This window comes from Alexandromys fortis, unplaced genomic scaffold, assembly GCF_014885135.2.
Source record: "Alexandromys fortis isolate MF-2015 unplaced genomic scaffold, M_Fortis_MF-2015_v1.1 scaffold_73, whole genome shotgun sequence".
In the NCBI taxonomy this organism is placed as follows: domain Eukaryota; kingdom Metazoa; phylum Chordata; class Mammalia; order Rodentia; family Cricetidae; genus Alexandromys; species Alexandromys fortis.
In genome coordinates, this window is record NW_026067959.1 from 3,852,087 (window position 1) to 3,876,673 (window position 24,587).

Below are 24,587 nucleotides of genomic sequence, written 5' to 3' on the forward strand. Positions count from 1 at the left end.
GGGGGACTTGATTGGGGGAGGGGGAGGAAAAGGGGAGGCGGAGGTGGGGAAGAGACAGAAATCTTTAATATAAATAAATAAATAAATAAATAAATAAATAAATAAATAAAGAAGAGACTCAGCTTCTTGGGTGGTCCTCTTACCCCCACCCATACATTGTGGCACATACGTAAATAAATATTTTTTGAGAAAAAAAAATAAAATAAAGGGGTCTACAACAGAGTGTGGTGCGTTCTTCAGACGTATGGGGAACACGCCCGACTCAGAGCGCTTGCCTCTCACAGGGAGGTGGTGCAAAGCAGCGCAGTCTCCTGAGTCACCCACAGGAAACCAGCTCCTGACCTGTACTCCAAGCACAGGAAGGGGCCTGAAGGGAGGCGGACACTTAGGCAACATCCCCCAAAGGCAGAAGTAGCACAGGCTGTCCCAGAGCCCTTAGCACATTCTACCTCATGGTTCCTTCCTGTGAGCTCTGTGGTGGCATATGGCATGACATACTGAAAAGCTTACCTATTGGGAGGGACGGTTCTGGTGGGCGCTTGGTTGACTTATTAAATTAGTTTGGCAAATTATATGGAGTCCTCAATAGGACCAAAAGTTCATGTGGCTAAAACTGTATTTCTAAAGGAGCTGCAGGAGCCCTGAGGCCAGGGCTTCCACAGACGTGTGACGGACCCCACCCCATCACTCCAGGCCTGACAGACTCTAAGGAAGCTGAACTGCGGCTCAGGCCCAGGTGAGCAGGGCACAGCTGGTGCCAGGTTCCTCTATTATCTGAAACAGAAGCTTGAGAGAGTTCGTGATATAATTCTAAAATCTTCCAAGAAATAAGAGGTTGTCACTTGTCCAAAATGTCCCAGGGCTATTTGTTTCAAAGAAGCCACCATTCCCACCTGTGGGCCGGCCTGGCCCTTTGCCCTCTAAGATGAGGCAGGTGTCTCCAGGAGGCTGCCAACAGCTTTGCGGGCATCCACAGGTAAGATTCACATCTTAGGAGTCTCAAGTCAGCTTGCGTGAACTTGGAAGCAGAAGCAGGAAGCCTGCCGTGAGCTCAAGGACACGTGAACACATTTGTGAATTCCAGACCAGCCTAGGCTACACAGACCAAATAGTTTGGAAAAACCAAAAGGACTCCTTCTACTTTTGGAGAGTTAAGAGGAACGAAACCAATGTTTTTTTTTTTTTTTTTTTTTTCTAATCTCCTGAACTCCAATGCCAACTCTATAACTGCAAATTTCAGCAAGGTTCATTCTCAAACCTACTCCCATCGACCCACCCCTGGAAGAAACTTTGTGTTTGCTTCCAACTCCAAAATCAGTTCCACAGACACCCAAGGCCCAATTCACTTCTGCCCCGCTCCCTCCCTACCTTTGTGTGTGTGTGTGTGTGTGTGTGTGTGTGTGTGTGTGTGTGTGTGTTACCAGGGTAAGCAGGCTGTAAAGTCTTACAAGCCGCTTTGGCAGAAAAGAGCAAAGCCAGAGAGAACCAAGGCTCTGCTCGTAATTTGCATGCACGCCTTTATCAGGAGCATGTTATTCATGTTTGAAATGAATACAAAATGAAAGGATTTAATTATTAACAAAGTTCATTAATATCATTACATTAGATCCAAATTTTATTAATGAATAACGATCAAGGAAGTCAGCACCACTTGACTGAGCACCGCGCTACTGATGTGCCATGTCATTAAATTATTTCTCAGTAAGAAGCTAGCGCTTACCAAGCATTTCCACGTTACTGCCTTTGCAGAGAGACCTTGTGCGCTCTGCAGTGCGGGTCCTAGCCCACAGTGACAACCATGGCCGCCAGCTGAACTAAGTCAACAAGTGGCTGTGCCCGCTCCACAGGGATAGCCAACTTTCCTGGCACCAACTGACCCACAAAAGAAACAGGAAAAACCCAGCTTCACGGGCTCTATCCTGCCTCAGGAGTTGCCCCGACTCTGTTTGACAAGTTGCTGGGGCTGATACAGGGCTCCCTCTTTATGCCCCAACCCCAATTCTCTCTCTGCCTTCCCACCCTCATCCAAATGTCTTCTCGGTCGGTTTTGTCCTTCTAAATCCACTTACACAAAAGGCCCAGTCACTAAGCAACAGGGATCCAAAGGCTGTTTTTTCCCTTCAAAGAAAGAAAGGGAGGGATGGTTAAAAAAAAAAAAAGTCATTTGATTTTGAAATCATGAATGTGCCAAAAACATAAAGTCAATTTTTTGATCTTCCTATGGACTTTCTCGGAAAAGAGAGGCCTTGGTGTGAGAGGCAAAGCAGGAAGGGGCACAGGGACAGCAGTCTGGACTGGTGGCCAGTTTATTTCCATTTGCTTGCCCTACCAAAGTTGAAAGAGAATGCTAATTTCGTCAAGGTGACCTATTTCCTTACCCTGTCTGCACACCCTTGCAGCCTCCTCCACTCCAGCAACCCTTCCCACCCCTTTCCTTCCTCCCTTTGGGCGTCCACCCACTGGGTACACTTTCCCTCTGCTCCAGTATATTTACCTACCAAAACAAAGGCCCTTGTGGGCTAACAGAGGAGGGATGGTCACTGGGATGGTGATAGTCCACAGGGCATCAAGGGCACCTGTTCTGTGCTACCCCCTCTTGTAGGCTGCACGCTTTTCTTCTCAACCCCCACAGGAAGTAAAGAGCACCCAATCTTCAAAGCTTGTAAGGCAAAGCTTTAGGAACTGAATGACAGTACTAATGATAGCTGGCTGCCTATGGACCTGGGCCCGTGGGGACTCCCTTGCCCAAGGGGCCTCAAGAATTCCATTCATTCAAGTCCTAGTAGGTTCTGAGTATAGTCCCTGTTTCTGTGTTGGAGACCACCGTCTATCAGGTAGCCCTGACTACCCTTGAACTCACAACCCCCTAAACACAGCCTCTCAAGGTTCCAGGATCACTAAGCCCGGCCCCCAACCACGTTATTGAAGGGCTTCAATGCCACTGAAGTACTACCAAACTTCCAAGGTAAATTCATTTGAGTTCCCTTTCAGCTCACAACTGCACGAAATGACGAGACGTCTGGAGCTATTTTAAGAGAGCTGAGACAAGAAGAATAAGTGGCAGGGGAAAAAATAACAAACCCTGGCTGCTTGTTAATGGGGGAACAACAGAAAAAAGAATCCTTTAAAGAATCCATTCTCAGTCGGGCGGAGGTGGTGGATGCCTGCCTTTAAGCCCAGCACTCCGGAGGCGGAGGCAGGTGGTGTCTGTGAGTTCAAGGAGGCCAGCCTGGCCTACAAGAGCCAGTTCCAAGGCAGCCTCCAAGCTAACCCTGTCCCAAATAAATAAATAGAAGAATCCATTCTCTAAGCTTGTTCTTGGTAAAAAAAAAAAAAAAAAAAAAAAAGCCTTTGCTATATCCCGAGGAACCAGCTAGGATAGCTCTACTGCAGTCACCGAAGGTCCACCAGCGGATGGACAGCCAGTATGGACCAGGGCATCAAGCTGACCTATACCCACTAAAAGATGTTCAGTTTGCCTTGCTCCCCAATTGAAGCCTCAAGTCATGGATCTCTTGCAGCTTTTTACAACAAACACAATGGCTGGAATCTCAAGAAAGGTTCTTACTATGCCCCAGCTCCCAAGACATACTAAGCCTGGGTGGCGCCTGGCTCAATGGGGAGCCACACTCAGCAAGCAAAGCCCTGTGGTTGATCTCCAGGACCAAGGGGGAGATTTAAAACCTGGGCGACAAAAGCAGATCCGAGACATTCGGTAAGGACTCTATACTCCTTGACTTCAGAAGAGTGGGGGGAGGGGAAGTGCTGAATAGCCTCCACCTCAACATATACATAGAGACTCTAAAATCTGTGCATAAAAGAAAAACAAGTATTATTCCTTTTCTTAAATATTTTCTGGCCATAAAATTCCACTAAGCGGGGTCAGCAAGCTGCCAGCACTTGCATTTAGCAGACCCTTCACAACCAACCCCAGGAGTCAGAGAGGAGGGGACCTGGAAAGCACTTATAATTGGAATAGAACTTTCTTTTGTTCTAGGAAGATAAAATGGAGACTTGGGCTAAAATCAAATCTACACAGGCTGCTAAACAGAGAAGACCCACTCACGGGGCAGGACCAGGCTTGGTCTAGTGCCAAGTAGCACCAGAGCTTGACAGGGGCCACCAGCGGGCTGGGCCCTGAGAGCTCGGAGCCAAGGCCTTCCAGGAGGCTGGGATGTGAATTCGTCCAAGAGGGCTGCATTAACCCGGGGCCACAAAAATAGTTCCAGAGTATGTATTTTGTGCTGTCTAGTATTTTCCCTGAAATGGATCCCATCATGCAAGGAAGGCACCTCAGGCCTTCTCATATTTCTTTCACTGCGCCCACGCTGTGAGGGCCGCTGCACCCCACCCTGTGAGCACCAAGTTTTAGGGGCAGCTCTTACATTGACGTCTTAAACAGAAACTCCCTCACCCCCGTGGCTTCCCTGTGCTGGCAGGGATCAGGAGTCTACTGGCTTTACTCTTTACTCTAGCATGTCTGAACTTCCTTGAGTAGGGGCAGAGAACAACCAGCCAACCAGAGACAAAACACAAGACCTAGAAAATACCAAGTTTAAAGATATACTCAGAGATGGGCCAGGTTGTTATCTAGATTGGTTAAGAGTATCCTAGTGTGTAGAGCAGGGATTGAGTTCCCTGGGATATAAAGGCACCCGCTACCCCCGCCCTGGAAGACCTTTGTCAAGAGCTGGTATTAGTTACGCTGCCAGGATGCAAGAGGAGGGGCTTCTCTGCTGATTTATTTTACCAGGGCCTCCCTTTACCTTTGCAGATCAGAAGGAACTTAAGCTTTTCCTTTCATTAAAACAACAAGGGGGGCCCCAGTGGTGGTGTCTGTGCAGCACTTAGGCTGAGACAGGAGGGTGTACAGAAATTCAGGGCAAATCTGGGTTTCAGATGGGGACCTGCCTAAAGACACACAGCGAGGCCTGGAGGGCAGGCTTTCCTACAATTCCTTTCAGCCCTGCTCCTGTCTCCTCATCATGCCCCTCCTCACCACTGTAGATTTCTATTAGAGGCCTCACCCAAACATAACACCCAGGGGTAACACTAAGCCCCTCCAGACACCCAGCACCATGCCAAGTGCTGCCACGCTAGCTAGCAGGCGTCTCAAGTTCAGCCGCTCCTTTCCAGAGCCGCAGCCAGTGTCCTACTCCATAGCCGCGTCTCTGAACATGCTGGCAGAGCTTTCCAAAGTGGGGCGTACAGTCAATACCAGGGAGGATGTGGAAACCTCAGGCCTCGACTTCCACAGCTCAGTCCCCACCTGGAAAGCGGTAAAAAAGAGAAGGGTGGCTACCTCAAAAGCTCCCGTGAGGTTTAACCAGATACGGCGTATATAAGTATATGAAAGTGCTATGCCTAGTACGTGGTTAAAAAGCCTTCAAAATATGCTAGCTACTTTGAAAATGATCAAGATGTCACTGTTTAGCTGAAAACCTTTACCAGATGCTAACTGTCAACAGACTCTTTCCTAGCAAGTATTCTTGTAGTGATGCACACCAGTCTCCAGATGAAAGATGAATTCAAATGCTGCCCTGGCTGCATTTGAATGCTGTGCAACCTAGGACACGACGACCAGCTTCTCAGCCTCAGTTGTGAGGATCACCATCGGGAGATGATACCCTCTTGGGGGAGGTTAACTAACTACACTGGATTGAAGAGCATCGCCCCATTCCTTATCCACTGGGAAACAGTCTTCGCACATACATGTCATTAGTGAGGTGGTGTCAGATGTACGGCCACACTGGGCAGAGCAGGCAAGAAAGAAGGGAGCAGAGCCAGATGGCCGGTCACCCAGTTACACACAGGGCTAATGCCATGCCACAATGGGTCCAGACTGATGACCTGTAGCCAAGGCACTCTGAGGAAGGCCAGCAACCAGGAATGGAAGAGATCTCCATGGAAGTGTAGACAGAAGTTTCTGTCCCGCCTAGTCTCACAGCTGTTCAGTCCCAAAGAAACACACAGAGGCTTACATTAATTATAAACTATTAGCTCCGGCTTATTATTAACTAGCTCTTAAAACTTAAATTAACCTGTAATTCTTATCTCTGTTTAGCCATGTGGCTTTGTACCTTTTCTCAGTACAGCATTTTCATCTTCCTTCCTCTTTGTCTGGACGGTGGCTAAGTCTCTGTCTTTCCTCTTCCCAGCATTCTCTTGTTTGGTTGTCCCGCCTATACTTCCTGCCTGGCTACTGACCAATCGGCATTTTATTAAACTAATACACAAGTGACAAATCTTTACAATGTACAAGAGCACTATCTCACAGCATGGAAGTGCAATGGTTCTGTCAACACCTTCATTTCAGACAGCAGAACTGTAACGGAGCACATGCTGTGCTTTAAGTCACCCAGATTAAGACAACCTGTTAAAGCAGTCCTGGAAAACGAATACAGGAGATAATACCAATGCCTAAAAGCATTAAACACTGATGCCACAAAAGACAGATGTAAAGCACTTATTCAAAGAACTATGATGTAATGTTCACCAGTATGCCTGAACAGCAGAGCCACACTGCAAACTCCATAAAGAGCAGCAACCACTTGTACTTCCATTCCACTAGCCTGCTTGTCCTTGAACAAGAAGCTCAGCAAACATTTTCTTTGAAGGCTAGACAGTAAATATTTTAGGCTTTGCAGATCACCAAGCAAAACTGAGGTTATTATGCAGGCACTTAGAGAACCACTAAGAACATAAAAGCCATCCTTAGCTCAAGTGCTGTAAACAGCACCTTGGTACACCTGGCCCGTGAGTTGCGGCCTGCAGATCTCTGCTTAAAGCTATCTCCAAGACCTATGCTGGTGGCTCTGCGGTCTATGATCTATACAGTCATTTTATGTCTCCTTTCTCCACTTCTGCGAGGGAAGTGCCTGCCTCTTTCTCCATTCTGTGATACTGCATCTATTCAGGATTTTAACATGTCTTGTCTCAATTATTTCAAAAGCTTCCCATACATCACACATGTCCACCAGAAGTGCTAACTTGGCCACATTAATGACCCCCTTCTATAACACTCTCTCCACCACCCACAACAGCAGCTATAAACCCAGAAGTGTATCATAAGCACTTTTTGAAGATCACTAATCTAAACTGTATGCATTTGACATCCAGGTTCAAAAGATGGGGGAGAAGCGCTGAGCTGATTCTGAGAGGCAGCCTGGACTGAGTTTTGCATAAATAGTTCCTCTGGTCTGGGAATTTCCCTCCCCGCTTGGAAATTTACAGTTGCTTTCCAAACTCATCTTAGAATGAAACTGCACAATTATGGATACCTTCTCCTTCCTCAGTGTAGGCCATGCCTGTGTATGTCACACCGTAATCACAGCTATTCAGACTTTGTCATGGACTTCTGTGCTGGAACCAACGTGTTGGCTGTTATGTGCTTATCACACCCATCCTAAACCATATCCGAGACCAAGCGGGTACTTTCCATCCATGTTCTTCCAAAAGAATCTTTCGAAGCAGAAACTAAATACCCTCCACCCAAGTCTCGAATGCAAACTGACAATCCCCTTCATCTTCTAGATTCTAATACAGGTATTCTGAGGTGAAAGTCCCCTTCGTCTGAGTCCTCTGTACACACATACCACCTGCCCCACAGAACTACAACTTCCATGAGGGACCATGCGCTCAGCATCCGAGCTACGGGAATCCGAGTCCATCGACAATGTCAATGCACATATTTATGTCCTTGTGCTCCAAATGAAACAGAAAGAGCCCCCCAAAAGTACTACTACTAAAACCTACCAAAAAAGAAGTGTGTGTATGTGAACTTTATCTCTACACATTCAAACACCATAGTCCAGACAAAGAAATACCATGAGGAACATGTTCGTTTTCCTCCCTCCAGGGAATTTTGGAAAGTCACATCATAGCCCCATAAATCTAAGAATTTAAAGTCACTCACATATTAATAATGACTTCATCTATAAAGTACACACAGATTCTATCTTTTAATTCTGTACTTTTAAATGGAAAAACAAAAACATCCAGTAAGTCACATAAGTCAGCCAATGGTTCACTAGTGAGTGTCTGCTTCATTAATGCCACAAACATGTATGAAGCACCTGCCACAAACACATACGTGAGTGTAGCTAAATAATGCAGGATCACAGAAGGGAGCCAGCCAACACCAGTCAACAACCAAACCCTGCACAGGATGACTACTCAGGGCAGGAAGGCTCCAAGCATGAGGTCCAGGTCAGGGGTTTGGCTGCCTGTGCTTGTGATGGGGAGAGACACAGATCCTAATGTGCCCCAAACCTGAGAGGACTGTACCTTCACCACAGATCTCTCCCAGGGCTGGGAGCCCTCCTGATCACCTCTACTGCCTCTCTCTTGTCTAGGCCACCAACTCCTACTCTTTTCCTGTTTGTAGCTGCTCAGACCTCCGAGCCATTCTTTTTCTCTGTGCAACTGGGAAATGTCCAAAATGTCATTCCTTTAATCAAAATCCTGCAACAGCTTCCCTCTCGCTTGAACTTTTTAAAAATAACCTAGTCTTATTTTATTAGCATTAATATTTTGCCCACATGTATGTCTATGTGAGGGTGTCAGATCTTGGAGTTATAGACAGCTGTTAGCTGCCATGTGGGTGCTAGGAATCAAACTGGGAGAGCAATAAGTGCTCTTAACCGCTGAGCCATCTCTCCAGCCCCTGGCTTGAACTCTTAATACATGTCCTGACAATGACCTACAAAGCCTGACCGGTCTGCTCTTCTGGGATGACCTCTCCTACTAGAATGGCCTTAGACACAACAGCTGACCTCCTGGCTTTTCTTCCACTTTCCCAGTCCACAGCCACCGGCAGCCTTGTTACAGATGACCCCTCTGCCAGAGCAGCTCTACTGACCTCCCGGCCTCCACAATGCTACTCAATCCCACCTTCTCAGTGGGCTCTACCCTGCCCACACGACTCTGCGCTCCACCCCGTTCCCTGCTCCACGTCTGAACACGTATCACACATATCTGTGGTGCATTATGGTTCGCTGTGTTTATCTTTCACTGCGTCTCCACCCTGCTAGACTGGGAGCTACACGGGGTGGTAACCATTTGGGTCAGTGCTTAGGCTATGGTGTCTACTTAAATATTTATGCAATAAAAATCGAGTTCATCTTTTAGATGGTTGCCTTTCTCCCAGCTACGTCATCCAACCCACTAGATGATGCGTAGGGGAAGATCAGATCACATCACGAGTGTCAACGTTCTCAGAAAAAGGGTAGAAATGACACTGACGTTCAATCAGATGACACACCGTGACGGGGAATTTTGATTGTCAGTCTGACTGGATTAAGGGCATTCGTGACACACACCTTTGGGAATGTCTGTGAGGAGCTAATAAGGAAGATAAGCTGAGGATCACCCAGAGACTGGGTGGGCGTCTCACAACTGAAGAGAGGAGGAGGGAGGCATCTCGGGAGCAGAAGCAGGTGAGGGGTCCCCCCTGCACACCCCAGCCACCAGGGAGCCACCTCTGCTCTGACGCCTTCCCTCCCAGCAAGGGCATGCCACTTGCAAACCCATTCTCCCTTAAGCTGTTTTTGGGCAGTATTTGGGTTATAACATGAAAACTTGATTTTTCTTCATTTTGGGAAAGGAGGCTGTGTTTAGAATTCAAAATAAAGTTGACTTTGCAGGCGGGAAAAAGCCAGCATTCCAACCAATCACTTTTGCAGCCCCATTCGTTACATCCCTCATTGGGTCCTAGATTGGCGCCAGATGTTCACCACAGGCAGCTTCAGAACACAGGGCGCCAACAGGTGGCCAGGAGACCAGGTACTTCACTTCCAGAAACACCGGATGAGTTAAAACATGCTTACTGATCTGAACTAAATGCTTTTAACTCCGTCAGCTGATAAAGGGTTTTCAAGCTCCCAGCCTGAGTCACGTGGGCAAGCACTCCTGAGGTCAGCCTGAAACAATGTCTAAATGTCTACCGCATTCTTGAGCTGTTCTACTTTCAATATGAAATACTAATGCTATTTAACAAGCTAAAAATCATCTAAACAAAGCAGTATGTAGGGAAGCCCGAATGTCACCTCCACAGACGTGGGGAATGATGCTCAGAAGTGCTGAAGCGTCCTGTCCCGGCACCACGTTCACTCGGTGTGGGAGGAGGAGCACTGACAAGAGAAAGTTTACATAAACTATCTAATGGGAGCAACATACTAATCACTCCAGGCAATGTCTCCACTTACCCTTCTGATGCCAGTATGCATTCTGGTACTCAATACTGGGTAACCTGATGAAAACAGAACACCCCAGGGCCGTACTAATGAGTCCTCCAGCTTTTGTATTAATGTCTGCAATTCTGGTGGTTACAGGTAGGGGGATGTTATACTCACTAGAACCGTGTTTCAATGGAGATTGAATCCCATTTTAAAAGCACCTTCTTGTTCTCAAAGTCAAATATTTAGTAAGTAGCTACTAAGCACCATAAAATCTAATCCTGGGGTGACCTTGAGGAAGTGCTTCCACTTTGCTCTGAAGATTATGGAGGTTCCAGTCGTTCAGGGTTACTCCCACTCGGCCACGTCCCAGCCCAGCAGGCTCCACACTGGTCCACAGATGGGCACGGGGCCACAGCCCTGAAGCTGCACACAAGACTTCCCTTGTGCCACGGGTACACTAAGAGCACGCCCCCTTTCCCATTATCTTCCAGGCCCTCAGCAACCTGGCACACCACAGAACTCACTAAGGATCAAGAGTGCTGTCTGTGCCTCTAGTCTGTGCTGCCTAACACCATTGCCAGATGGTTCCGTCTGTCTTCTGGATGCAATCTCACTAAACACAGCACAGTTACCAGACCACTTTATTGGTGATAATCATGTATCATGGGCATCAGAGATGATGCAATCCAATTTAATACTAAACCCTGGTTTAAAAATATTAGATATAACACAGCAGATTTTTATAGAGGCGCCAAAAAGGAACCGAAGTTTAAGGGAAGTTTCCTGTTTCCTGGTGAATCACAGAATTCCCCGTGCTTGGAAACCCTACAATGATCAGACAGGGTGTCACTTCCCAACCAGAAGGGAAGGCCAATGAAGCCCAGGGGTGTGACAAGTCCCTGGTGGAACTGGGAAGGAATGAAAGTCCCCTGCCTCCTCTCAGTTCTGCAGCGACTGTGGACAGTCTAGGCAGACAGGACTGCAGAGCAGTCTAGAAACCACTGGCAGGGACGAGGGAAAAGCATCCATCCAGCTGTCTGAGCAGGACAGTCACGGACCAATCACATTTAAGCTTTAATCAAGCAACTGACTCCTCTACTTCAGAAACCCCAGAGGTTACCTTAGAGCCACCGAGAAAAGTGCACACGGGGACAAATGCCACATCTAGAAATGAAGTCAATGCTGAGCTGGGAGGAGCGAGCGGGGGAACTGCTCAGAGTTAAAACAAAAAGAACGACTGGCCTCCATCTCCAGTCCAGGGGTTTCAGAGATGGGCCTGCACACCGCCGCCTCCTTAGACCTTTCTTTGTTCCTGGCACCACCTTCTTCCAGCTATTTTTAGGACAGGAGAACGGGGCACACTCAATGAGGCCGGGACAGCAAGGCCTCACCTTGTCTGCCCTGCTGGGGCTCGGGCTATCTTTAATTAATGGCTGAGGGAGACAAGACCAGCCCTCCTCAGGGTGGAGGGAGGCGGCACAATGGGGAAATTCTAGCCAGGACACTCACAGGCCAGCTTCTGGCCACCATGCCTCACTCAGGTCCTGGGGCTATTTGTTGTTGAAAAGGAGAGCCATCTGGACCACTCAGAGAGCAAAGAGAGAGTTTCGGCATCAAGGGAAGAGTGCGAGAACGGGACTGTGTTCACCTCGCCCTTCGCAGAGCACAAGTGAGGTTTCACCAACAGGCGCTTCTGTCATTGTTGAAAGTTCCACTGAACAGCGCTGTCTAGCAGGCTGCAGCTTCAGAGACCCTGCTCCTAAGATTCCCCCCCCCCCAATGAGTCATCGTTCAGTGTGTGATGAGGTTTGAGGCCTTTGCCCTATGTGGCCTCCTGCACTCCTCTAGTCCATCTGACAAGCAAAGGGAAAACCAGGGATCTCATCACTTTGCTGTCGTGGTCCTTCCTGCTGTGATCCTCAAGAGATAAATGTCAGACACTTAAACCGTGGGTTGCAGCCACCCAGAAGTGGGTTTATTACATCAGAGAAGCTAACCATATCTTTGGAAACCACACTGAATATGCTGTGAACCTCACAATACTCTCCCACAGACTGCTGCAGAGCCCCTGGGCTTCGGCATTCTCAAAACACACTGCAGGCAAGAATGATAAACAGGAGAGATAAAATGCTCCCACCGAGGGGAACAAAATCAGAGCCTCGGTGAGCAGACCCATGGCCTGCAGAGCGTCTGGAGAGCCGAAGGGGCTCCTGTTAAGCCAAGTGTGGCTGCAATCTGAGCACATTCGAAATTTCCATTCGATGTTACTACAGACTGCAGCAACCCCCTCACCCTCCACTTCACTCCATTAAACTAAGTAGGTCTATTTATCCAAGAGTCCATTAGTTGATTTAAAAACACAGCTCTAGAATTATCTTTTGGCTGATGGAACCATATGGTTCTCTTCACTTCTGTTCACAGTACTGAACTAAAACCTTTATTAGTCTGAGCAAAAGCCAGCCCACCACAGCTAAGAGCACCCACAGTTATTCTGTCGTGGGGGTCCCCACCAGGAGGGCTCAGACACCCAGAGGAGGCTGGAGTGGTTCTGAGACACGGTGGCCAGCAGTTAATCATGCTCACAGGGCAAGTGAGGCGAGTGGGCAGCAGAGATCCAGCAGAACCTGTTTCCCTCCTATGGTTCATCAATTAAGCTTACCAGGGAAGCAAGTCTTGCCACAAAATTACCAAATGAAAATGACCAGGGAAACACACTGAAAGGTAACTAATTTTCGGACTCTTCAGAAGGGAGTTGCTGAAGTCACAGCCAACAAGGCAGAGCTGTTGAAACTCTGAACTATGATGGACATGCCCGGTCTAGCGGCCAACCTTCTGGTCACAACTCATTTAAGTAAGCGCCTGTTACTTATGGCCATCTGAATGAGGAACTGAAGCTTTCATTAGACTTAATTTACCATGCATGGAAAATGTCAAAGCAATGAAAAACCGCCTCCCCTTTAAACAATGAGAGCAGTTCTTCCTAAATTGAGATATAGGCTTTGGGTCACCTACAGCAAAAGACTGGGAAGCTGCTTGACTTTTTCTTGTTTGTTCTTTTTGCAGTTGCTATTTTCAAGTTAACTGAGCCCTCTGATGTGATTAAACCTTGAGACCTTAGATGGGAAAAAAAAAGAAACAAAAAAACAAAACAAAACAAAACTCAGGCAGCAAACAGGCTCCCAAGGGCTCAGACTGAAAAAAAGGAAGTCATTCCAACAGCAACTACACAGTCTAGAGAGAGGGTCAGCTGATCCTTACATCACCAAGTCCCTAAGCATGCTCAGAAAGCTCCCCCCACTAGGGGGTAGGATTTTAATCTCATCTGTACTTCTAAAAGTAGCATCCTTGAGAGATACTGGTAGTCAGCCCTACACACAGGGCACTGGGCACTACAGCTGTAAGCGTCTACATTCTAAAGACAGGTCACGTGGAGACTCTGGCTCCCGGTGCTCCAAGGTAACAGCAGAAAACACTTCACCATCAACAGTGTGCCTGAAGTAATGCCCACAGATGTTCACTCTCTAGAGCTAATTAAACCACATAAAACGGCTTCAGTTTTGAAAAGGATTTCCAGGTCCCAAACAACAGGAGACAATTCACGTTTTATGGTTGAGAGAGGAAAAAAAAAGCCCAATGGCTAACTAGACTGCGTGGTCAAGCAGTCCTGGAGACAAACACAGCTTTTCTGATACACAGTTTCCACAGCAGGGCAAATTCCACATTCAGGGTCAAACCAGTGAATGAACCCACACAGAGGAGGAGCAGACAGACACCTGCCCTCCCCCAGGTGTCTGTACTCGGTTCTGCTCTCCCTCAATGACTGTCAGAGTCACAGGAATTCAGCAGTAGGCAGCCGCGTGTGACCTGACTGAAGTCACACAAGGGAACTTAAAGGGGAAGGTGCTGCAATGGAGACTCGAAATGTCAGTTTCACCAGCGCCAGCCCAGAAGGTAGGAATTCATAACTTAAAAATAAAACAGAAGGAATGCAGATGTGGGTTCAGCACAGGCAGCAGGAATATTATTGCTCGAAGAGCTAGTTCAATCTGGACTGTATTTATGAATCGCTAATTGTCAAGAAAGTTGCTATTCGGTTAGGAAACTAGTACCATAGATAGGCACAGCGCCGTGTTCGGCCGCAGCAAGAAGGGACTTGAGACCTTTGAACGTTCCCCCCCCCCCCCCCCCCCCCCCCCGCCCTATTAAGAATCAGAGGCCTGGTCACACTGGGAAGGGGAAGGAAAAGTGCAGAAAGGATGGAGATGCCGCCAAGGAGACTGATGTCCCCAAATGTCTGAGGAAGAGATTTGTTCTGTTTCCTTCCAGCGAACCAGGAAGAGAATCAAGAAAGAACTCAGCTGAACCCAAGAAAGAACAAGTTAAACATCAGGGATGTTCACAGACGCTCTGTTCCCCCCCCTGGCGGGGAAGTGAACGGGTTACCCCCACCCAAGGCCAAGCCTGCCTATCCAGGCAGCCTTCCCTCAGCCCAGGATGCTACAGGAGGTGACGGCCTGCTGCCACCTCCCCCACTCTGGACCTCCAGAGGCAAGGCCGCATTCCTAACGGCAACACCTCCCCATCTCCCTCAATCAATAGAGCCATTATATGGGCCGGCTGGCTACTGAGAAACCTCAGGTCAGGAAGGCAAGACTGCTGCAGTTTACAAAAAAAAAAAAAAAAAAAAAAAAAAAAATTACACAGAGGTTATCCAGAGATGTGTCAGCTAGACCAAAAGACATTGAGATTTCAATGGTTAATATGCATAGATATATGCTGCTGCAGTTTACAAAAAAAAAAAAAAAAAAAAAAAAAGCAAAGTCTCAGTGTTTTCACAAAAGCCAGCAACACCACCAGCTTCGAAAAGCACTCTGACACCGGGACAGCTAATTCGCTGCTTCAGACACGCTATTCCCATTTCCTCCCAACTAGTTTCCCTGTGCTATTCCTGAAGAACAGCCCAAATTCCAAACCCAGAGACAGGAGAGCGGGGTTCCTGGAGGTAGAGAGACTTTCAGGGCATGTCACAAGAAGTTGACACGGGAAGTTCCTGTGCCACACCAGCTTTGGAACAGGGTTGGCCAAACTCCCCTGCCACACTGCAGGAACCCAGGAGAGAGCCTGACTTACCTTTATTGGGAGGCAACTATTGTTCTCCTATCTCTGCCAGCACAGCAGTGTTCAAAGGGATGCCTGGCCTGGTTTAGGTCCCCTGCTAATTCTGTCCAGTCCACAAGATTATAGATCTGAGCAACTGATTTCCCTGTCTATTCAAACGCTGAAACGACAACCACTGAGTAGGGCTTCTCTGCCTAGAAGGAAGGAGCGATCTAGCAATCCACCGAAAACTCTCTAAGCAAAGTCCCAACAGTGCCCAGCCCTAAGGGTCCCCAGACATGGAGAATGAACCAAAACCTGAAGCCACACAGTGGTGCGCCTATCAGAGTCATTGCGTTCAGCCTGAACAAAACACCCCACCCCAGCCGCTCCACAGGCCAGGCTTTACCTTTCTGAACATGGATGATGTCCGGGAAGTTGGCCAGGTGACCCTGATACAGTGCTAACAGGTCCATGACAGGGTCCAGGTCCTGCCTGGGCTGCTCAGCGAAGAGTTCGCCGATGGCGTCGTAGGCATCCCCGGTGAAGGCGATGGCCTGGTTCAGACCCACCGAGAAGGCCTGCTGGTCCAGCTCAAAGGCTTGGCTGAGGCCTCGGAAGGACTGGCCCACCTTCTGATACTCCTTCTTGAAGCCAGTCACCTGCTTGCGCGCAAACTCATTGGCAGTGTGGTTGAGCTGCAAGGCGCTGTCGTCCATCTTCTTGGTGAAGCACTTGAAACCGTCGATCTTGCTCTCCACCTCCTGCAGGTCCAGGGCGGCAGCAGGGGGTGTGCTCAGAGTGAGGAAGAAGTTGGCGCCCACCATCTCATCCTTCTCAGCCTTTCGCTTACCCTGTTTCCAGGCCTTCTCGTCCGTGCTGCTGGGGCAGGTCAGGAAATGCTGGAAGACGTCGCACTGTGCCAGCACCGGGTGGCTGGCCATGTGATTCATCCACCAGATCAGGCCCTTCCTGCGCTTGGAGATGAAGTCCTCCTCGAAGCGCCCAGTGGCCTGCTTCTCAGGCAGGTGGGGCACCGAGATGACCGGGAACTTCTCGGCCAGGCGCGCATACAGCCAGTCGAAGTGCTTATAGCGCCTGTGCACTGGCACCTGGGTGTGAGTGGGCACCAGCTTGTAAGAGATGTAGCTCTTCATGCCCTTAAACTTGGTCTGCTTGGTGGGGTCGTCGATGGTGCACTGAAAAGGGTACGGGTTCTCCTGCCACTCGGGCCCGTAGGGCCCCAGCACCACGCACAGCTTGTCCCCATCCTTCACGAAGCCCGATGCCTCGCCCAGCACGAAGGCCTCCCCGCCCGACTTGACGAAGGTGGAGAAGCGATTGAGGTTGCGGCTCACCGTGGCCGAGCTCTTGGCTCCAGACGCTTGATGCTGCGGAGGCGCCGGGCCGCCGCGGGAGCCCAGCGACAGGTCGGAGCGTGTGGACAGGCGGTAGCGACCAGCCGCGCCGCCGCCAGCCGAGGACGAGCCGTCGAGATCGGGGTACGCGCCGCTGCCCAGCGCGCCCGGCTCGTCGGCCACCGTGGAGCTATCGTCCCACTCGTCGTCCCAGTCATCGTCGCTGCCCTGGCTGGCCTGGTAGCCGCCGCCGTACAGCTGCTGCGGCGAAGGCTGCAGGGCGCCCCCGCCGTACGGGAAGCCGGCGCTCGACGGCTGGAAGGACCCCGGCGGCGCCTGCGACTGCAGCAGCGGCTGGAAGGCGGCGGATGGCGCGGCGGGCAGAGGTTCAAAGCCACCGGGCGGCACGTTGGCGTAGCGGGCCGGGACTCCGGGGCCGCCGTCGGCCGGAGGGCCGGGCTCGGGTGCTCGGATCACCTGCACGTACGAGGCTGGGAAGAGGCCGCGATCGCCGCGGCTGTTGATCCCTTCGAGCCAGCCCTCGATGTCCTGCTCGCTGCACAGGCTCAACACCTCGTGCTCCCGCAGCGAAATCTCCCCGGGGTTCTCGGACCTGAAATCGTAGAGTGCCCGGGCGCGCAGCGCCATGGTCCCGAGCCCGGAGCCCCGAGCCCGGGCCGGTCCGAGAGCCCCGCGGTCAGTACCCGCGCCCCTGTGTGCCGAGGGGAGCTCTAGGACAGTGCACGGTCCGCTCCCCGCTCCGCTCGCGCCCTCCGTGCAGATCCGCTCTGCTTGCAGCCAGCACTGCTGCTCAGGGCCGCCGCCGCCGCCGGCTGGGGGCGGGGCCCGCGCCTCCCACGTCCCCAGCGGCGCGAATCCATTGCCGAGAGCCGAGAGCCAGACAAGAGCAAGCGATAGCCGAGCAGCCGCGCCGGCGCCGACTCAGCGGCCGCCGCTGCCCCCTCGTGGCCGGTATGAGAAAGTGCGCGCTTAGGTGACCACGCGGCGGGTGGGTTTGTTTTGTTTTCTTTTTCAGAAGTGAATTATCTGAAATTGTTCCGGTTTTTAAGTGAAAAAACATTTCTTAGAAAGCGAGTATTTGTATCCGCGATAGCCGTTCCCCCTCTGACTGTTCGGAGTGAATGCTCCTGAAATGTCTTAACCCCAGGTTGGTAAGAAAGGCTTCTGTCCTGAAGATTAGCTTTTGCACTGATAAGGATGTCCTTGCCAGGGGTGTGCTCACTGCAGGTACAGCTCCTTTCCTTTCAGACGGGAGATCCTAGTTTGACCAGAGGCAAGGGTGATGTAGGGAAAGAACTGTAAAGTCTGCAGAGAGCCAGCACTCTTGAGAACCCAGCTTCAGAGCCTGGCTGCTGGTGCCAGTCTGTGTTCTGACACTGACTACCGGTATGGCCTTGAGCGAGGCACTTGCCTCGCACCTACCTACCAGGGTTGAGTGGATTCAGTGATAACGCCATCCTTATCTTACAAGTGAAGGAACTGCTGTAGGCCCTGAGCACAGCCAAGTGGTTTGCTGTTGCTGTTATTGCTACCTGGGGAAGTACAATTTCTGGTCCCTTTCCTAAGGAGAATAAGGGTCCTAAAATTGCAGTTACAGGTGTGATAGACAATGGAGAAGGTTCCTGTGTTCACACCTTTACATTTCCTCCCAGGTCACTGACCACTCCTCTTCTCAATAGTTTATAGTCAGTCGATCAAAGCTCCCTTCCTGAGATTCTATCAACCCCAGTCTCCTATAGTTGCCCTGTTTCATATCTTTTCCTTCAATATATACTTTTCCCAAGGCTTACTTTCTCATACTCTCCTTACGGAGTCTAACCTAGCCCTTGAAGAAAACTCTAAATGGACCTCTACAGTCATTAATTCCAGCCTGTCCCATGACCATTTCTATGAATCTGATCAGAAGAATATTCCATTATCCTAAGCGCTGTGGTAAATCAAGCTGCCTCCTAATGAAAAACCTTAACTCAATCCCAGGAGCTAAGCCCAGCATTTTCTGGATATAACGATTCTCATGGAGAGTGATCATTGGGGTTCTATGTCATCCTTTGGCATGATCAGAAACACGAAGCCAACACTAACTAAACAGCTTATATTATTACATAGTAACTCAAGAGATGTTCACATGCGATAACAAATCTACTGGACAAAGCACAGTAGCATCCCTCCACTAGCACTCGGTAGTGAACTTTAGATTCGAGAGTTAGTTACCATAGCTTCAGGTTCATCTCAGGTGTAATAATTCCAGGAGTTTACAGGAAGCTCTTGCAGAAGGGTTGGACCACCGTGGAAGCTATGGCTAAGGACCTCCAGGGTGCTGAGTCTATTGGTAGCCCAAGGGCACACACATCTGTGAGAGCTCAGCTTCTGAGAGCCGAGGTAAGGACTTTCTGCTTCTCAGTCATAAGGGTTTGGGAGAGACGCTAACAAACTGTCGTGATGCTTGGCCCTGTGCTCAGAATGGTGGGAAATACTTTACCCCTAGAGGGTCAGGGATCTGGAGGAAGTGTGCTTAGTTAATAACTTACAATCATTCACCCAGGGATGTGAATATAGCAATGCGTTTGTAAAAGATAAGTCTAGAAGACAGTTTCTTAAACTGTGGGTTACAGCCCCAGAGAGAGGTCACATAACTGAATGCGATGGTGGTCGTGAAAAAAATTAGCAACAGGAGAAATTTCCTGAACAGGCAACAGACAGAAATAATTCATTAGAACCAAGGACATAATGGGTCTAAGGTGCTTCAACCCAACCGTGTTGCACGTTCAGCTTCACTGCAGCCTTGGTTCTGAAGACACAATCAGCTTTGCAGGATGCCTGCCATCAGACATGTAGCGCAATGAATGCTACCCCATGTGTCCTGGCTGTGAAATGAGACCATGGTGTTTCCTGAGCAGTGGCGATTTAGCGTGCATATAAAGTTCTTTGCTCTTAAAGGGCCATAACAGAGAAGAGATTTGTATCCCACTGTCCTTCCTCAGCATGTATGTGTTGAATCCTCTTTAGACTGTTCAAGTGTTTGATCTTTACAACAGCTGTTCAACTTCTTAAGTTTATAAAAATTCGCTAAGTGAATTTTGACTTGGGATTAGGATAGGATTGTTAGGAATTTATGAAATGGCCTTACATATACTTCTGCCATATTTTGTTGATGTTGGATTCGCCTCTCTATGCTGTGAATACCATTAGTTAATAAAGAAGCTGTTTTGGGCCTGTGATAGGGTAGAGCAGAGCTAGGCAGGGAAAACTAAACTGAATGCTGGAAGGAAGAAAGTGGAGTCAAGGAGAAGCCATGTAGCCCCTCTGGAGACAGACGCCAGAACTATACCTGGTAAGCCACAGCCATGTGGCGATACACAGATGAATAGAAATGGGTTAAATTCTAGATGTAAGAGCTAGCTAGCAATACACTTAAGTGATTGGCCAAGCAGTTATTTAGATAATATAGTTTCTGTGTAATTATTTCGGGAGTCTGGGCGGCCAGGAAATGAATAAGCGGGCCTCTTACAACATTTTGGACTATATGTAATGTGAGATGACCTTCTTAAGCATTGATGATTATAAAAACATATGTCAATCAGCTCTGAAAAACATTGAAGATGCTGTGCCTTCCAGTATCAAACATTCGTCCAATATGTAATTCTTATTTAAAAACAAACAAGCACGCTTACCTCATTAGTATGTAGTTTTATATCTTTAATTTATGGTAAAATTGTATGCATAGAACATAATTGTCTGAAATCACTGATTCATTATTATCAGTAAATATCTGACTTTTTATAATGATTATATATAGCCATATATCTTAGGTATAAATTTTTCTTGAATAAAAAAAGTCTTAAGTGGGAAAAGGTCAAGAAGCCTTACTCTAGAACAGTGTTTCTCAACCTCCCTATACTGCAACCCTGTAATACACTTCGTGTTTTGGTGACCCCCATCCATAATATTCTGTTGCTACTTCATAACTATAATTTTGCTACTGTGTAAGCATAATGTAAATAACTGATATGCAGGCTATTGGCCCACAGATTAAGAACCGCTCCTCTAGAAAATAGAGCATAATTCATAACTTAGTTCATGTAGTCACTGTAGCTATCAACAATTTCTACTTTGTTATGTTTTTATATTTAAATTCTTTTTTTTTAAGATTTATTTATTATGTATACAACATTCTGCCTCAATGTATGCCCGCACGCCAGAAGAGGGCGCCAGATCCCAGTACAAATGGCTGTGAGCCACTATGTGGTTGCTGGGAATTGAACTCAGGACCTCCGGAAGAGCAGCCAGTGCTCTTAACCTCTGAGCCATCTCTCCAGCCCCTATATTTAAATTCTTTTAGGGGCACTCGATGGTCCTACACCTGTATTTTCTCACTTTCTATGGTGGCTGGAGAGGCCCAAAGTGCCAGGCTCTTGGCTGCCTCTTCCACTGGGGAAGCCACACGGGTTTCTTTGCTCTTCTTGGGACCGCCCCTGTTTTTGCCTTTGCTGCTGTTTTCTTTCTTGAACCTGTCTATCCTAGAGATCCACCATGCTGCACTTTTTCCTTATTCAGAATCAGACTGGCTCCACCAAGCCTCATTGATTTGTTTGTTTGCTGCTTTGATAGACCCTAGCAGTAAGATAGAGTACGCCTGGGTCCCGGAGTTTCCACTCCCAACTCTACTTTTGTGGCAGAAAGCCTTTGTTGGGCTAAGCCACTGAACTAGCAGGGTTTGTTTGATGAGACAGCTGGCATTAATTAACAAGGTCTCCCTCCCTCCACACGCCATCCACAGCCCTATCTCGTTTTTCTTTGTATTTGTATCACTCACTACCTAACATCAACACATCTCTATATATTCATTCTCTCTCCCTGTTACAATGTAAACCACTTGGGAGGTGGGGGGGGGGGGCAGTGGGTTATTCAGGACACCAAGAGCATAGCAATGAACTGAGCAGTGTAGGCAACCAGTCAATACTTGTTTAATGAATGAGAAAACGCCCACTTGTTTCCTCCCCAGATGATGTCAACTCCGAGAAGTGACTCTTGCTGTGTCTGGACCCTCCTGGTTTGGTCCCTGCAGCCTCCGGCTCAAACTAAATATTGCAAAGGTCAACTGAACAATGCTTCTCATCAAGTCAACAAACTTAAGGCTGACTCATCCGCCCAGGGCACCACTGCAAAATTTCTGAGACGACTGGAAATGTCATTGAATTGGCGGAATGGGTCATTATTTTCTATATAACACTATATTTATGTAATTACCTGAAACCATGCGTATAGTATGTCACGTATTACAGAAATGATTTTATAAGCACTCCCACCTGTGTTGTGTGAGTCCCCGCTGTTTTCACGGCAGCTCCTCCAGGCAGAGGGCTGACACAGCTCGCAACCACAGACTGGGTGTTTGGCCAAGGCACGTGGTTGGTGAGTGGCCTTGGGGCTACTCAGCTGTCTTGAAAACTTCCATTCCCTGAGTCACGAGCCTGTGCTTTGCCGGTTCCCCAAAATTGCTGTTATTATTAAAAGGGCTGGACACTTAATAGAAACTGTATCTGAGGTCTACTAGAAGGCTTGGAGTCAGGAGCAGGGGGGGGGGGCACTGACTCTGTCCCTGAGTCTACTTGGTGACACTGGGAATTAGACCTTTACTGGGATATTTTTTACAAAAAAAAGAAAATCATCTTTCTTCGCTGTGATCTATGCCCTGCATACTAAATTAAATACCCATCAACTGAATAAATAAATGGACAAAGTTTTCCAACCCTTATTCCTCAAAAATAGGAATTAAAAAAAGTCTACTGCAGAGCCAGGTGTGGTTGTACCTGCCTTTAACCCCAGCACTCCGGAGGCAGAGGCAACCAGATCTCTGTGAGTTCCAGGCCAGCCTGTTCTACACAGCAAGTTCCAGGACTGCCAGGACTACTCAAAAAGAGTATGTCTGAAACAAAAAACAAACCTACCTCAAAGGCTAGAGAGATGCCTTGGAGTTTAATAGCACCACAGCTCTTCCAGAGGACCTAGATTCGACTCCCAGCACCCATGTGACTGTATCTATCTGTCTATGATGTAATCTGTGAAATTACACAACTATCTGTAATTTCATTGCTATGGGATCTGATGCTCTCTTCTGGCCTTTGTGATCGCCAAGGCATGCAAGTGCTGCACAGACCTGCAGGCAGGCAAAATAGCCACAAACATAAAATAAAACTTTTCTAAAAACCTTTAAAATCCCCTTCCTTGGGTCAGATCAGGATTTAATGAAATAGTAACTTTATACTACTACTAATAATAGTAAGGAAGTTCAGCTTTTTGTTAAAGTCAGCTTCTAAGATTGAACAGTTTATCCCCAAGGCAAAGCTGGAGTGTTCGCTTGCTTGGGTTTCCCATCACACTTCTATAATGTTCATTTCCTTTGCATCTGTATTTACAGTTGAGAACAAAAATTCTCTAAAAGTTTATCCACCGCTGCTGGAGGAATTCTTCATTCATTTAACGCCCTGGCTACCTTCATACACGGCTCCTGTCTGCTCCAAAGTGAAATCAAGGACCGAAATACTTCTGTTTCCTTAGACATGTGTCTGTTAAAGCCATGCAGTCACATGATTGATGAGTGCCTTCTTTGGGATATACTTCCCCATTTTCCTTTTAGCTGTTTGTCGCCTTTTCAGTTGGGGCTTCCAGTTTTCTTCCTACTCTTAGGACACTCACATTTCCATGGTCTAGAAAGGAATGATCCCATTTTTTTTCAATCGAAGACACGAATTGTTAAACCAAGACCTAAATCCGGTTTAGTGTTTGGTTTGATCAACATGTCTCTACCCTGACATACAGTGATTTGACCTGAGCTTATGTGTGTATATATGAGTGTCTGTATGTGTGTGTTGTTGATTGCTTTTTCTTAATGTTTGTTTGTTTAAGACAAGGTATCATGTAGTCCAGAACAACCTCAAGTTCCTGATCATCCTGCCTCTACCTCTTAAGAGTTGGGGTTACAGACATCCACCTCAACATATGGCCAGTCTTAGGCTTTTTGTTGCACCGAAACACATGCATCCAGCAGAAATCATCCTTTGCACTGTGAACAGTGATCTTTCCTGATTTTTCTGTGATGCTGGGCAGCAGCAGGGAGCCATGGTGTTTAGTCATTCAGTGGTCACGAGGGGAACTATTTAGCTTGTCCCCTCAGGTGGGGTGGGCTGCTAAGCTAAAGTGTCCCATGGGAGATGCATACTAAACACATTTCCAATTTATACTTATTTTAATTAACCCCAGCATATGTTGAGAAGCATCTGTGTTGGAGATTCTTTTGTTCCAAAGCACAATTCCAACTTCCTAAGCTAAGGGGGAATCAGAAGATGTGGTCACACTAAGCCAGTATCTTTGCATAGGGGTTATTAGCTCGCATCTGTACCTGGGGTATGTTCTATCTAGAGAATCATGGTCTCAGTTTATCCTAAATGTCTGACTATTTTTCATCTCTTTTCTGTACCCAACTTCCTGGGCAGAATTTCTCATCACTACAGCATCACCATGGATACAGAGCAGTCATCCCACGGCATCACCATGGATACAGAACAGTCATCCCACGGCATCACCATGGATACAGAACAGTCATCCCCATGTGTTGAAATATGAGCTGCGGGGCTGCGTCCCCAACACCCCAGCCGCTTGCTAGCCTATGCCCGAAATAACAACACACAAACTGTATTCATTTAAGAACTGCTTGGCCCATGAACTCTAGCCCTTACGGGCTAATTCTCGCACCTGGACTAGCCCATTTCTAGTAATGTGTGTAAGCACCTCAAGGTGCACTTACCGGGAAGATTCTAGCCTCCATCCATCCTGGCGTCTCTGCTCCAGCGAGCAGAGCTGTCGGGTCTCTCCGGGAGCAGAGCAGAGTCTGACCTCACTTCCTCTTCCGCCCAGAATTCTATTCTGTTTACTCCTC

At 48.1% G+C, this 24,587-nt stretch overlaps 1 protein-coding gene across 1 annotated transcript in view; it reads right to left on the minus strand.

The window, feature by feature from the left end:
* Snx18 (sorting nexin 18) overlaps window positions 1-17,450 on the minus strand; it is a 28,148-nt gene extending 10,698 nt beyond the window's left edge. Inside the window, exon 1 of the mRNA XM_050152813.1 lies at window positions 15,685-17,450. Coding sequence (XP_050008770.1) covers window positions 15,685-17,281 — 1,597 coding nt within the window. The 5' untranslated portion in view covers window positions 17,282-17,450. The remainder of the gene's footprint in view (window positions 1-15,684) is intronic.
* Between the last annotated feature and the right edge of the window lie 7,137 nt (window positions 17,451-24,587).